The sequence below is a fragment of the Conger conger genome, chromosome 1, assembly GCF_963514075.1.
Source record: "Conger conger chromosome 1, fConCon1.1, whole genome shotgun sequence".
Taxonomy (NCBI): Eukaryota; Metazoa; Chordata; class Actinopteri; order Anguilliformes; family Congridae; genus Conger; species Conger conger.
The window spans coordinates 15,349,134-15,363,955 of NC_083760.1; the positions used below are offsets into that span (position 1 = coordinate 15,349,134).

Sequence of the window (14,822 nt, forward strand, 5' to 3'; positions counted from 1 at the left end):
ACAAGTGAGCACTGGAAACTGTACAGACCTCTCAGCCGAGGGAGATGAAACATGGGAGATTAAGCAGATTAAGCAATTGGTCTGAGATGGAGAAGGCTGAATCAGCAGCTTGCACTACAGAACTAGACTTGAGTAATTTCAGCCACTAGATTTGATTAATTTCAGGACTGTCAGTTTAAGTCTCTTTATATGCCAAGGAACACAATATTTGTACAAAAGAAATATCGGGATATAAATGGGAGTCTTTCGTGAGCAAATTATTTTGATGCTATACATTTTAAATGTTTCATAAATCAGCAGAAATGCTATGGACCTTACCAAACAGCATTTTATATACTTGTTGTAACTGTACACTCTGCTTTTGTCATTTTCATGGTTTATTTGGACCAATAAAAGCTTACAGTATGGTATGCTTTGCTCAGTGCGTGTCTATAACGGGCACACATAACCATTGTACAAGACCTTTTATGATTTAATCTTTCCCAAAATAATCCAAATATTCTGTTTTCCATACTTGCAAACTGAGGTTTTTTTTGGTAAATTTTTTTAAAATTATGTCCCTCTCTTGTTTGTGTAACGTAAATCAGTGGGTATTCCCTTAAAAGGCTCTGTCAGTCTTTAGAACAGAACCTGCACTCTCGGAAAAGGAAAATACCACAAATTTTCCACTTTACTTTTTCATTTCTTCCACAGTACGGATATTGAGTTCTCCGTTCTGCATTGAAGTCTGGAATACCGATGAACTGGTCAAGTGACAATTCAACAATAGTGATTTATATATAAGCCCCCTCCTGAATGCCTCCTGATATGTCTGAATTGACTGAAAAGAAAAGAAATTCCACTGGATTACAGTAGGCCCGTGAGGGAACACAAACCAGGGGATGTTGCCAGAATCCAAAAACAGTGTTGAATAGAACAAAAAAAAAAAAAAAAACTGCTTCAGATTTGGAGCACGTCTTTTTAAACCAGCACAAATATAAAATACACCCACTCCACTAATTCTTTTATGATCTCGCCAGGTGCTGGAATACACTGCTTTTGTTAGGAAGAAAAAGGCTTATCTAAAGAGCATATGCAAATAACCAAAGATCTCCTCTTTTAGCAGCTTTGAAGTGAATCAAAAATAAGGACCTGTTTCAGAGCAGTGTGCCAGCCACTGGAAAGCACGAGTGTGTAAATCACGCAGACAGCCCTGCCCAAACAACCCCTTACCGTGGTAAAGATTATTACAGTACCTTGTAAGAGGACTCCTCCATTTTTTCTGAAGTAGGGACTCCCTGGCCAAAGTGGAGGACTGGACAAGCTGAGGAGAGAGAGAAGGGAGGGAGGCAGGGAGGAAGAAAAGCAGAGAAAGAAGAAAATGGTCATCTGGAAATGTGATTCATTCTGACCCCCTACCTCCTGTAACATGATCAAATAACATGACGTTTCAAGTGACCCAAGACGAGTCATTGTAAGATCAAATATATCTATATAATATATAGTGCCGTTTATTATTGCCACTACCTCACCGCATTACAAACAGTCATGACAGTGCCCCCCATTGCAAAAGTCCTTTCTAAAACTGTGGGACAGGTTTTTCTTCCAAGCAGATCACTCACTGAATTGGCCCTGAGTATTTTCCAGCTGTGGACTTGAAAGGAACAAACATATTCAGGCCTCAGCCCTTACTGCATTATAATTGTTTTCAGATGCAGGTTTCCAACAAGTGCACTTTACTGGAATTGTGGGCTCTGGCTGCCTGTGTGTGTTTAGATCCGTACGTATAAAAGCATCACTCTCCTGCTTCCCGACACAACCTTCCCCTTCTTGGACGGGGGCAGAAAAAAAACAGGGTGATTTCCCTTGAAGATAAGAGCTAAAAGGGTTAACGTGACACTTAATGCCTTTATCTCTCCGACTGGGGAACACAATTTGAGCCCCCTTTTCCGTATCTCTCCCACGTAGGTAAGAGCTGGGGTGGAGGTATCAGCCTCTTTACTGAAGACAAATGCATTTTTGAGTAGACAGCTCGGTCTTTTAAATGGTAGAAGGAGTAGTATACAAATTTAATCAGGCTGCCGTCTGATCTTCATTCAAGCTGCCAGCCTTCCAGCCTCGGCACAGACACTGCCATTAGATAACTCCGAGACATTCGCTCTGCGATGCTCTCGTCTTAATCGTCTTAGAGTATATTAACTAATTGACAATTAGAACAAATGGAGACGAAGGCACGGAGCTTTGAGCATGTTTGTCTCCATGGCACATGAAAGGCCGATGCATTACGTTAGCGCTTCCCGGCTCGTGAATGCGCTCGAATTGCCATAAACACGCAACCCTTTGTGCTGTAGCACAGAGAGAGGACGTTTCCATGTTGCGCAGACACCTCAATAATGCCACGGCAACCTGTGCCGCCATCTTGTGATAACTACTTTCTGCAGAGATGACAAGAAGCAAGATTCTGACCTAATATTTCTGGAGCTTTACCATAACGTGTGCTAATAAGGGACCTTTACGTTTTCTAAAGGATGATTTAAATTGCAGCATTCCACCAGCTTATGTGCCTGATCGCGGTTGGAAGTGATTCAAATACATCTCAGAATATTCTATCGGGATTGAGTTGGGAGTAACGTCTTCATTACCATACTGGTTTCCTAGCAACCGAAACAACACCTAACTTTCCCCCTTTTTCGTGACTCACCAGGTATTCAGAGGGAAAACATATACCACCATTACAGAGTTGAAGGATAACTGCATATAATGTACTATACCCTCACATAAAACACTATAGCTTACATAGGAAAATAAACCTCAATGCTACAAAGGCATCATATGCGGAATTTAATGTGCAAATTTGATAAATGCACCACTTTATAAAGTAATAAAAGAAGCAGTGTAGCCACTGAGCGCTATCAGACTGAGGGCAGTCTGTATGGCCCACGTTTTCTCCCTGAAATAGAAAGTGGGCTGTTTGTTCAAGCCGGAGGAGGAGACTACGTCCCAGCGGTGCTGCGTTTACCACTACACCACAAGCACTCTCAGTAGCCATTTGGCGGGCCAGACGTCTGTTTATATTCCACGCGCACATATGCTTTGCATCAGATTACACTGGCGGTATGCGTTGCCATGGACACTGCATGCTTGTGATAGAGTACCCAGGTCCGTTTTTAACCAGCAGTAAGGACAGAAAAATACAAACGGAACTTTTTGCTTCCCCCCCGCGCTCCCTCAACTTCGCAAAACTAAATAAATCGGAGCCTGCTCGGACCCTGAATAAAAAGCTGAATCATTTGACCGTGGTCTGACATTTCAATTTTGCATGGTTTGTAAAAAAAAAAGAAAAAAAAGAAAAAAGAAAAGTATGATGAAATCACTCGAGGTTGTGCTTCCACACTGAAAACGCTTGCAAAGGGCAGCCGACCGTCAACAAAGGGTTTAATAACAGAAAGCCAAGGCCTAAGAAGTCACCCAGTACTGCATACACCGCTTCTCATTACAGCACGCATAGACTTAAAGGGCCGGCAAAATGGAAATATCTCATCCTGACGGTATTCCCAAAATCCCAGCAGAGAAAAAAAAAAAAAGGAAGCAGACCTCTACTTCTGAACCATTCCTGCGGAATGGAAGCGAGCGTGTTGGTTTTGTGTGAAATCCTATTTATCAAACGTGACTCCCGCGTGAAAGACCGTGCACATCACAGCCTCTGCGGGCTAGCCGGGGCCCTCCCTCCGCTCCACACCAGAGCGGCCGGGCCGCTTCAGAAAACGCTAACGTTTGTGTAAACCGCAGGACACCAGGAGTAAAGGCATTCTTGCGCGCTCGTTTTTATGTGAAACACATGTGCCACTGGCAGGAGTCTGGCCGTTCCCCTGCCCCGGGTTTTTATACTTAGCTCCATGTCCTGTGGGTTTTGTAATGCTAACACTCCACTTCTGAAAAACGGATTGTCTCACCAACTTGAGTGTAACTGCTGAATTAATTTCCCAACAAAAGCTAGCCCCTTTTTTGATTCTATAATCTCATTTCAAATCCTCTTGCCCACTCCTTTCTCTTTTACCCTTGAAATCACAATCCTCTTTCAGTAATCTAAAGACTAATTGGTGCCAGCCCTGGCTCTCCAGTGCTACTTCTCCACGTTTCACTTTGTTCTGGTCAAGTCCAAGGCCACCTTCCCCAGGAACCCATGGCTCACAATGGACCCATTCTTGGACCAGAGGGCTGTAGACACCACACACAATTAGTGGAAGGAATTTCAGGCCTGAATCTCACAGCTGGAAAAAGGAAATTCCAGAAACCAAACGCTTATTTACCTACCTTTAATTGGCCAGTAAACTCTGATCTACCATTTTGCAACTACAACCAAAGAGCCAACCCTCTGCGATTTAAGTAAATTAGATACACACAATCTGTTATTAAATTATGCACACAAAAAAAATATTCTATATATGCGATCATAAGAACACAAGGGAGATGGACTAACAGATGGTAACAAACACACAATCACTATGCAAGGACTCATTTAAAAAATCCAACTTAATCCAACACACACACACACACACACACACACACACACACACACACACAAAGCCAAGCAGGTTGCTGACAATGAAATTCTGGGGGGAATCCAGCTCCTGAAAGCCAACAGGGAATATTTTCCATGGCTTTTTATGGGACAGAGCTGCTTAGTCTTGACAAGCTTCCAAAGACACAGAAGAGAGACTTCGAGGAACAATAAATCAGAACCAAAACATTCAGCAGGAACATCCACAGCTCAACGGGACCAGAATAACCCTTTCGTTCTGAGCGGAAAACTATCGTCTCATTTCAGTTTAAAGAATGCAAAACTAACAATATACTCATCGGGGTATTTTACTGAAAATAAACTGGTTGTTCCAAGGTTCCACTCATCAGTTCCACTAAAGGTCTCCCTGTGTTTTTAAGCTCGCCTTTTAGTCCATTCCCAATCATGTTATTGCTGAAAACAAAACCAAGCAAATGACTTGAGGCCGTGACCCCTATCAATCTGCGGATAAGGGCGTAATCTGTAACAATCTGCCCGTAATGTATGCAGCTGCAGCGGCTAGCAGGAGCAGTGGCTGCAAGGGTCCGACGTTAGCTGCGGAAACATCACCATTTAACACTGCTATTTCCATTAGAATCAGCGTCTCGCACTCTGAAGGATCCTATAATTTTCTATTACTGTGGGAAGTGGAGAAGGCAGACAGGGCACGGATCCTGACAGGGAGAGGGGGATGACTGATGCTGAAACGCACAGCCAAACACAAACCATTTGTTTGCCCCGGGGAACAAACAAATTAGAAGAAGGAAAAAAATAAATAATAAATAACCCTGTGCATTTTTGCCCTCTCGTACATGTGATTTGTTTTTCCACTTATTTTTCAAGGCTGAAAAGATACCTGTTAAAAATGAGCAAGAGGTCTGTCTTATTGCATTCAAAGCCTTTTTTTTGTTCTTTCAGTTCAAGGAGCTCCATTTAAAATTAATCTCCCTAAAGCTACTGGACCTAGAGTTGTCATCTCCGATAATTCACGCATCCGCGGATTTTTATGAAGATGGACAAAAGCAGGTACAAAAAAATCCTAAAATAGGCTTCAAGCCATCTGCTGTTGCCATGGAGAGTTACGTGTTGCCAGGGTGATAGCGTATTTCTCTGCGCTAATGGCCTGTCCTTTTGCCAGGCAACAAATAGCCTTGTGATGCAACTGCACCTGTCTCAGCTATGTGTTACCATGGAGGCGTTCCTGTTGCCATGGCGACCATCACGCTAATCACCTCGCAAGGGCAAACATGCAGCAGTCGACTCCAGAGCCCAGCTGTTCTTCCTGATCTGCCTCAGATGAGATACTGCTGGCGTGTTAAGGAATGCGCCAGGCCCAGCCCGTTACACAACGTCCCTAACGATCCCCGAGCTTCTCTGCTGCTCAGCTGGGCTCACGACCGTCTGCGCAGGCTTTAGAGGGGGACAAAAACTAAATATGACATTAAAATGCATTAATTATGTTGTCAATTCAGGGGTGCGGATGGCTTAGCCGATTTAACTGCCTTCACCCCCCCCCGGATTCACACTCTCGCTGTAGCCCTCTCAAATACATGAGCATGCACAGGCATGCACGCACACACACGCACGCAGGCACGCGCACACACACACACACACACATCAAAACAAGCATTCATTCACACATAATATGCATGCATGCCTGCACACACGCACATACACATAATACACACGCACCAAGCATGTACTGTATGTCAAAACAAGCAGTCATTCACACATAATATACATGCACGCATGCACATACACATAATACACATGCATGCACGCACACACACAACAAAAATGTATGTCAAAACAAACATATGTGCAAGTTCATACATAATGCATGTACATGCACACACATCAGATATTTACACATGCACATTCGTACACACCAACACAAGCAGTCACAGGTACAAACACACAACCACATACAGTACACTTGGCACAGGCAATGCACAAGTCTTTCCGAAAAGCCAAATCCATTCAATGACCCTGAACCAAGACAACCCCGTAAACAGTGGACTAACGGTGAAGAATACAGCACTGTAATGCAGCTCCGTCTCTGAGCCCTCTAACACAGCTCCGTCTCTGAGCGCTCTAACGCAGCTCCGTCTCTGAGCCCTCTAACGCAGCTCCATCTCTGAGCCCTCTAATGCAGCTCCGTCTCCGAGCCCTCAAACGCAGCTCCGTCTCTGAGCCCTCTAACGCAGCTCCGTCCCCTGAGCCCTCTAACGCAGCTCCGTCTCTGAACCCTCGGCAGTGCTATAAAAAGGTATCCCTCTCCCCTAAAGCCACAGTAGCCAGATAAACACTTTATTATGTCCTGACACATAGCGCTCTGCCATCTGGCCTGATCTGGGGGACAGGAAGCGGCAACAGTCCATGTGTCGATAGCATCGCTACTGTCCAAGAGCTTTCACAGAGGCCGCAGCCAGGCTCCATCATCCCTCTGTTTGATCAGATCCTTACGCAGCCATAACCAGGGCTAAAACACACACAAACACCGCTTACCCTGCGCCAAATCACACACACAATACTTTTAGAATGAACCGCTGCGAAAGTGGATAGTGTTTATTCTGTTCTTTCTGCGCTAGAAAAAGTAATTCTTCAAATTCGTCAAAACTTTGAAGAGAATGGGATTTGTAGACTGGTGAAAGGGAGATGCAGCCTTCCAGGTACCAACCTGCAGCACCAAGGGTGCTCCGGACACCACTTATTGACGGCAGGCTAATGGTCTTCAGACACTGCGGGGTCCATTAGAGAATTGTCAGAGCACTAACCCGGGCCTGACGCAATCGCCCACAGACATAAATACTGCTTTTTCAAACCCAAACAAGCCGTGTGTTAAGTGATATCTATCATTTAAAAAATGAACGGAAGCAATCTGGGCCACGTCGGGGGAGGGGTGGCAGGAGTGGAGAAAGACTGCAATAACACATTCCTGCTCGGATAAGAAATTTCAAGATGCTGCGCCAATCTCCCTTCCAGCCCCGGTGCATCTTGGGTAAAAGTCTTGGGAGAAACTTTTTTTTGATTAGGTGACCTCATTCGGCGGTGGTGGTTTTTTTTTTTTTTTTTGCTGCTTTGGATTTTTGAATCAACAAGGCAGCGATATGCTGGCAGGGTAATTTTAATGCTGAATCCAAAGAAAATTGGAACAGCTGAAAATAAATAAATAAATAAACCAAGGCAACAACAAGGCAAACAAACACACCCCCAGACACCCCCGCTCCCCTGCAGATCAGCACCTGTATTCCAGCTCCCGTCTCCCACAAAAACCCTGGGGCTTCCCAGACTGTCCAATTTAATTCCAGCCCCTTTAACTACATCTATCCCCCGCTTTCCCCAGCTCCAGAACCCGGCCTCCCATTTACTCCATACCCTTTGTTAAGAATGATATGCCAGTTTAGGTTTTACAGTAAAGCAATTATTCTGTCTTACACAGTTGACTGAGTCGCTGCGCAGACCTGTTAGCTGGATGTGAATTAAATGAACCGGAGAGGTGAGCCCCGCATCCCAGTGCCGCTCTCCTCTCCGACGGGGCCTGCCGGGACGAGAGAGCGTGAGGGAGCGATCGATATCTCCGGCGAATCTGCCTCTTACCTTTGATATGCCTGAGGAGAAGTGGGGGGCGTGGTGAACACCTGGGAGTAGGGGTGATACGGCGTCTTCTTCAGCGCCTGAATTAGATTCTGTCTGTATTCTGGGTCTATGCACCACAAGGAGCCTTTCCCAATACTCTGCGGAGAGAGAGAAAAAGAGGAAACAAAGTGTTAGGAAGCAGCCACGTCGTTGCCAAAGAAAAAGAAGGAAATGGCGAAAAAGGCGAAGACGCCGTGTCTGAAAACATAGCGCCGTGGAGACTTTAAAAACACTTCCTTCAGAGGTTTTGCCTTCCTTGCAAAAGGCAATGAAACTTGTGTGAATGTGCTTCCTCCTACAGAGATTATTTCATTTTGCTCCTACATACAGCACCTATCGGATAATGTACGTTGTTAGCCGAGAAAAAGGTATTGTCACGCCAAGTCAAAATTAACAGGAGAGGTCGGTTCTACCACTGATTTATACGACATAATCAAATACATTAAAGCCCTTGCATTCTTAGGTCTTGAATACAGCCTGAAAGAAATTGTTAACTGGGTAAAACAGAACATCCATACTGCAAAAAAATGTATTTCTGTTCAATCACCCAAGTATATTACTGTACACAGTTCACTCACTGCCAGTGAGTTCTCTCCCTCCCAGTGAGTGTCAACAACAAGCAAAAATAGACCTCTAACTGTACAAAAGTGCATCTTGTCTTAATGAAAATCTGAAAGATGAAGATGCACATAAATGGTGAATGAGCTGCAGGCAGCGGGAGCCCTGATCTCTTCCAGCTCAGTTGCCCTGCTGTGTCAGACCATCCCCATTGTCACTGTCAAACACACTCCATCCATCAGGGCAGGCAATGGGTTCAGATCCAAATCGCAGCAGGATACAACGAAGATGACTACCTAAGGGAGTTATCACGTCAACTCGAAAATAGAATCCTATTTTCTTTACAATATCGTAAAAGAAAAGCACTACAAGGCCTAAAAGAATTTCATGGGATATATGGACATCAAATCATACACTTTAACAGCCAAAACAAATCAAGTAAACTGTTTGTTAATAGAGAACCTTGAGGTACATGCTTTTGTGTGTGTGTGTGTGTGTGTGTGTGTGTGTGTGTGTGTGTGTGTGTGTGTGTGTGTGTGTGCGCGTGTGTGTGCGTATTTTTGCTTTGACTGTGTATCAGGAGATATTAGGTCTGCTATAACAGTTATAAGTAGTATGCTTACGTACTTAATACTCAAACTGCTCTTTACAATAAGAAGGATGCTACATTTGCATTTCTAAGTTTGTTCTGCTGTTGTGCGATGTGCGGTCTGCCTTCTCAATTGTGCACAACATAATTAACTCAAAAAAGTCGCAGCTTGGGGACTAAAGCCATCTGCACAATAACAGAGTAAATTGTAATTTTACCTGATACCAGACTCAAAGGACGCATTCACAGAGGGGTCCGTGATTATTCATTTTCCCCTTATTTCTTAAACGGCAGTTGGTATCTACAGTATTTACATGCACACCTCCAGAGACTGCACAGTGTAAATTCTATTAATCGGAACCTTCCTTGTTGTCGAAGGCAGCGCCGTGTTGCTAGGAAACTTCTTAGTGGCATCCTCTACCCTCAGATGCACTGTCTCGGAACAAAGCCTTTATCACGGACACAGTGCAGCCTACATTACAGAAACTTGAAATGACCCGCCAAACATCGCAGAACACAATTCATCCATTACACTCAATGACTGGGTTAATGATTTGCATGGGCAGCAAGATAAGGCAGATTCTACTCCATTTACTAGGGAGCAGAATTTACACGGAGAGAATTCAACTTCCTGTTACCGGCCTAGCCTTGGCCTCCCGATTACCGGGGGGAGATTTTATTGGGAAGAATGAAATGAAAACGCAATGAAGCCTGTTCACCTTAAAACCATACAGGTCTGTACAGAACTGGACCCCTGCATGACAGAATACTCTATCTTTCTGCCAAATAAACTGCTTTTGACAGTAATAAGTATTTGCGGTTACATTTTGGAATTTAGCCGATGTTTGTGTCCAGAGTGACTTCCACAGATTTCATTTAATGCAGAATCCGTTTACATTCTACATTTTACAGAAGTACCGTTTACTGAAGGAACTTGGGGTTATGAACCCACAGATTTAATTTAATGCAGAATCCGTTTACATTCTACATTTTACAGAAGTACCTCTTGCTGAAGGAACTTGGGTTATGAACCTTGTGCAAGACAATAACAGCAGCACCCCAGTGAGGAATCAAACACACAACCTTTGATTCACTACTAACTCAGCCCCCTTACTGTTATGGTACACAGCTGCCATTTGTAAGGGATCAGCCTACTGTAACAAAATAAATGATAATAAATCATTATATCATTTGAAAAATATAGTTAGGAATTAATCAAGAGCAAGACACACTTGGTTCACCAAGGCTGAAGCACTTTCATCAAAGTAAAATTATTTTTATAGACATCAAGTAACTTGCACCACATGCTACACTGGCCCTATTCTTACAATACCTAACCATTATGGTTCTTTTTTATTATTATAGTAATAATAAGTATTAATATGATGTATTAAATATAGTTATTTATTAAGGACTCATCAAGTAAACTAACATGGTGCTCCTAAAATTTAATATTCTGTGAATCCTGTTGGCCATAGATTACTTTAAACATTGACCTCAAAAGCATTTTCCAGTGTTTGATTCCATCCATTTTGGTTTAAATTATTATTATTTATAAGCATTCTCAAAAAAATAAATGAAATAATAATAATTCTCCTTGGTATCAGCAAACTCAACAAGAACTGTGTGTGCGAGTGTGTGGGTGAGTGTGTTTTTACAGGTAACATGCTATCTGCGGTTGACTTGTGTCATGGTAGCACAAACAGAAGGAGTGGAGCATCTCTTAAATAGCTACTGTAGCATGAAACCTCCAATGTGCCTTCATAGCCTTTCAGTCCATGAGAGACCATGAATCAATCACTGTTACATGATAAATGAAAAACAACCCTGCATCTGCCTACCCGATACTCCAGACCCATTGGCTATAGATCCTAATCCTCCGGTATAGTGACTGAGTTGCACCCCTCTAATGCCATTTCTACTAGAAAAAAATACAGCAGCACATAGAAAGCAGTCTCTGTGCTCGTTTACTCCTGTTTCTAATAAAATTACATTGGCTCACCAAAGATAACAAAATGAAAACCTTTATTTTAAATTCACCTATAAACGTAGAACTGTAAACATGAACACTCTCACCGGAAAACAGTAAAGTGTCGTATATTGTATAGTTTAGAAGAATTCCATTTCCCCGACAGCAATGTGGACATTTATTTTTAGATGAAATGACATTCCTCAATTAACTTTTCAACTTCCCACAAGGGTATTATAAAACCATATCTGAAGTTATTTAGGTGAAAGACCTAAAACATATCATGAAATTCTAGTCTTAAAGGGAATCAAGCTTCTGCTGAAAATAGGGAAGGAATATTACATCAAATATATGAATAAAAGGGGATGAGATTAATAAACACAATAAATTTAACAAAAATGACAATGAGTATTGACTGGCTTTCAGAAAAGCATTTTGGGCGTCCATTTGCTGACAGAAAGAAAGGCAGTTTGATTTACTATTACACATAACAGAGAACATGCCACCGTGTGTAAGAATATGAATCTCTGGGGCATATTTGAAAATTGTTTGGATTAAACAAAGACAATCAATTCTAATTACTACTACACCATAAATCGGCAACTGGAAGCCTTTGACAGCTTTCTGTAGCGATGGGAATTTCAAAGCCAATTTCACTGGGGGTCATTAACTTCTGACAGGTTTAGGTGAAAATATGTTTATTGGGTGATGCAAAACGAAACATGTCAGGGATAAAAACTAAATATCTTTTTTTTTTATCCTGTCAAAGAAAAAATACGACAAGTATGTCACATAAAAAATAAATAAAATGCAAATGGGGGAAAGGACTTGCTCTCGGCACACAGCTAAATTTTTGCATTCGTTCCATGTATGAATGCTTGTATGGTTGTGTGTGTGTATATGTTTGTGCGTGTGTGTGTGTGTGTGTTATCCTAACAGATGAGCTGCAGAGGGCTGGGAGAATTCCCCGGAGTGTATGATATTACTAACGGCCACGGCATCGGATTATTCATATTTCCTTCCCAGTGAAGTGACCCTGCTGGTCTAAATTTCCAAATGTACTGTAATCAGGAAAAATCAATAGGGTTTAGAGCACTTTCTTGGTGATTTATTTCCATCTCCTGACAGCTGGCGTGTCGGTCTGAAGGCCGACTCAATGGCAGGAGTCAATAGAGTCTCCAATCAGAGGGAGAAAAGGGGAGAGGAGGGGGGGGGGGGGGGGGGGGACACTTGGATTACACTGGTCTCCTAGGCAACAGGCAACGGTAGAGTATATAAAGGCTGTTTGATAGTCTTGGCAGAGGGATCTTTCATTCTCACTAAGAACTGTGGGTCTCTGAAGATGCAATACTCCATCACAACCAATACAGTTAATCCTATCAACTTCCATGCAAAATAAAAGGGCCGGTATTATGAGCCTCTCCCTCTCCCCCAGCTCCTCTCCCATCACGAAGCTCACCGTTAAAGATCTGTGAAATGTGCAATAGTCACAACACAGTGACTGCAAAGCTGGGTTTTTGGAAGCCTCAGACGGGGATGACAACCAGCATTTGAATTTCTTAATTACGCTATTTATTTCCTTCACTTAGCAGAAATGAGTAAATTCCACGGTCGTGTATCTCAAAAATAGGCATTTTTTTCCCCTGAGGTCAGCAGTTTGTCTTCTGACCTCAGCTGGAAAAACGGGCTGACATAACTCAACCAGCTCCATTTTGTCTTCGCTCCCTTCAGCGCCTGTTATTGGGAACGCAGTGATAATACAGTAGCGGAGCGACCGGTGTCCATTTCTGAGCCGATAAGTCATCGTGACTGAGCGGCCAGCCGCAGCCAAGTCTCCAAACCCCAACAGTCATCAGCGGCTAATGGCCCGCCCGCTTTCCCCCAGGTTCCTCGCCGCGATGCCTCTTTGTTCAGGTGCCCCAGTGGCCCCCCGCCTCTGCCCGGGCTGGGGGAGGGCGGACGGGGGCCCTTTCGCGGCGCGTGGAGGGGATGCACTCAGGAGCTAACGATCAGTCCGCCCCCCTCGAGCCCTGGCTCCATTACTGCGATTGGAGCCCAGCAACAGCCAGCATCTCCAAAGTCTCGGGCCCCACTCAGAGTGTTTAGGAGCGGGGAGCTGGGGTCGCCGGGGTTGGCCCCGCTCCTCGCCCCCACAAAGGGGGATTTATACACAGAGGAGTGCCCACCGGGCGGCCGGCTGCCTGCTTTTCAGTTAAATAGGACAGCGCATCATCTTCCCCTAAACCCTGCTCACTCTCCTCCATCTTGATTCAGTGCACAGGCCTGAATGGTGAAGGGGGCAGGCGAGACAATGTGGCGAGGGGACAAAGCCTTGCAGGAGATTTAAGGGTGTCCAAGAGGCCTCCCGGCTCAAGGTCCTCTACCAAGGCCCCGCAAGGCCCATCCAAACTGCCCCCATACAAGAGCACCTTCTGAGGGCCATTGTCTGTACATTATTCAACAACAGTCCCCTAGAACCAGGGTCACTGAACCAGACAGCTCCACTTGAGTGTGTACAACATGGTCTAAAACATACAACATGGTGCAGTAGGTCACTGAAGAACAGGAGTAAAGCATCTAGCTGACACCACAATGCCTTGTTTTTGTAGGTTATGAACTTTCATCGGGGCACAGGTGGCCCACTGGACCTTCAGAAGCTTACAGCAGATTATTTGCATCAAGATCTGAGAGCTTTGTTTAATAATTGCTATTTTAATCCTCGCAAAGGATCGCCTTCCTAAGACCACAGCTTTCCCGAGGATCCATATGGCAACAATGACACAAATGTGTTCATGATCAGCCCCCCTCCCCACCTCCAAACCTCCAAAAAGTCAAAGTTATCCAGAACACAGTGGGGTCTGAGGCTGGAGTCACAGGGGAACAAAGGTCTGGATGACAGGAGACTGGCGTAAAGATCCGCAGATTGGGTCAGAAAGCCATTTTGTTTCTTGGCGTGCACGGATACTGTTTATGCTAAAGCAGATTCAGCATGTGGAGGTTTTCGCAAGCAATATGGCGTCCCCTGTGAAGACAGCATAAGGCAGAGAGGCGAGAAACTGAGATTTGGGTCGGAGTTTGCACTGAAGCGAGAACCTCATTTATAACGATGCCGATTACGTGTTTGAAAGAACGGTCGTCTTGCTTCAACATTTTAGGGGGAAATTGAGCCATCTGTAAATGGAAATGTGTACATTTAGTGAATTGGGAAGCAGCAGAATACATTTCAACTCATAACATTTCAGAGCAATGTGTTTTCGGTGATTTACAAGAATTGTTTTCCCTTGCATCGGGCAACTGTTGTTCCGACTGGTTAAAAAAACATTCTGCACGAGACCACAAAAACCATTTATTGAGGACATTTAGAGTTAATCTTGGTCCTAACGGTTTAAAATAAAACAGGGACTGAAGCAATTAATCAAGAAACCCAAGCAATTTCAGCTATTTGCATGAAAAAAAGCAACCGGTATCACTATAAAACTATAACTGAAGACTTCCTCAAAACTCAGCAAGAGACCAAACGGTATTAT

At 43.8% G+C, this 14,822-nt stretch overlaps 1 protein-coding gene across 9 annotated transcripts in view; it reads right to left on the reverse strand.

Annotated features, from left to right (window-relative positions):
- The window catches only part of foxn3 (forkhead box N3), an 83,428-nt gene that overhangs the window by 28,587 nt on the left and 40,019 nt on the right, over positions 1 to 14,822 (reverse strand). For all 9 annotated transcript variants that reach the window (XM_061254438.1, XM_061254448.1, XM_061254375.1 and 6 more), the window contains 2 exons: positions 8,141 to 8,277; positions 1,236 to 1,303 (listed from right to left, as the gene is read on the reverse strand). In XM_061254438.1, coding sequence (XP_061110422.1) covers positions 1,236 to 1,303; positions 8,141 to 8,277 — 205 coding nt within the window. The remainder of the gene's footprint in view (positions 1 to 1,235; positions 1,304 to 8,140; positions 8,278 to 14,822) is intronic.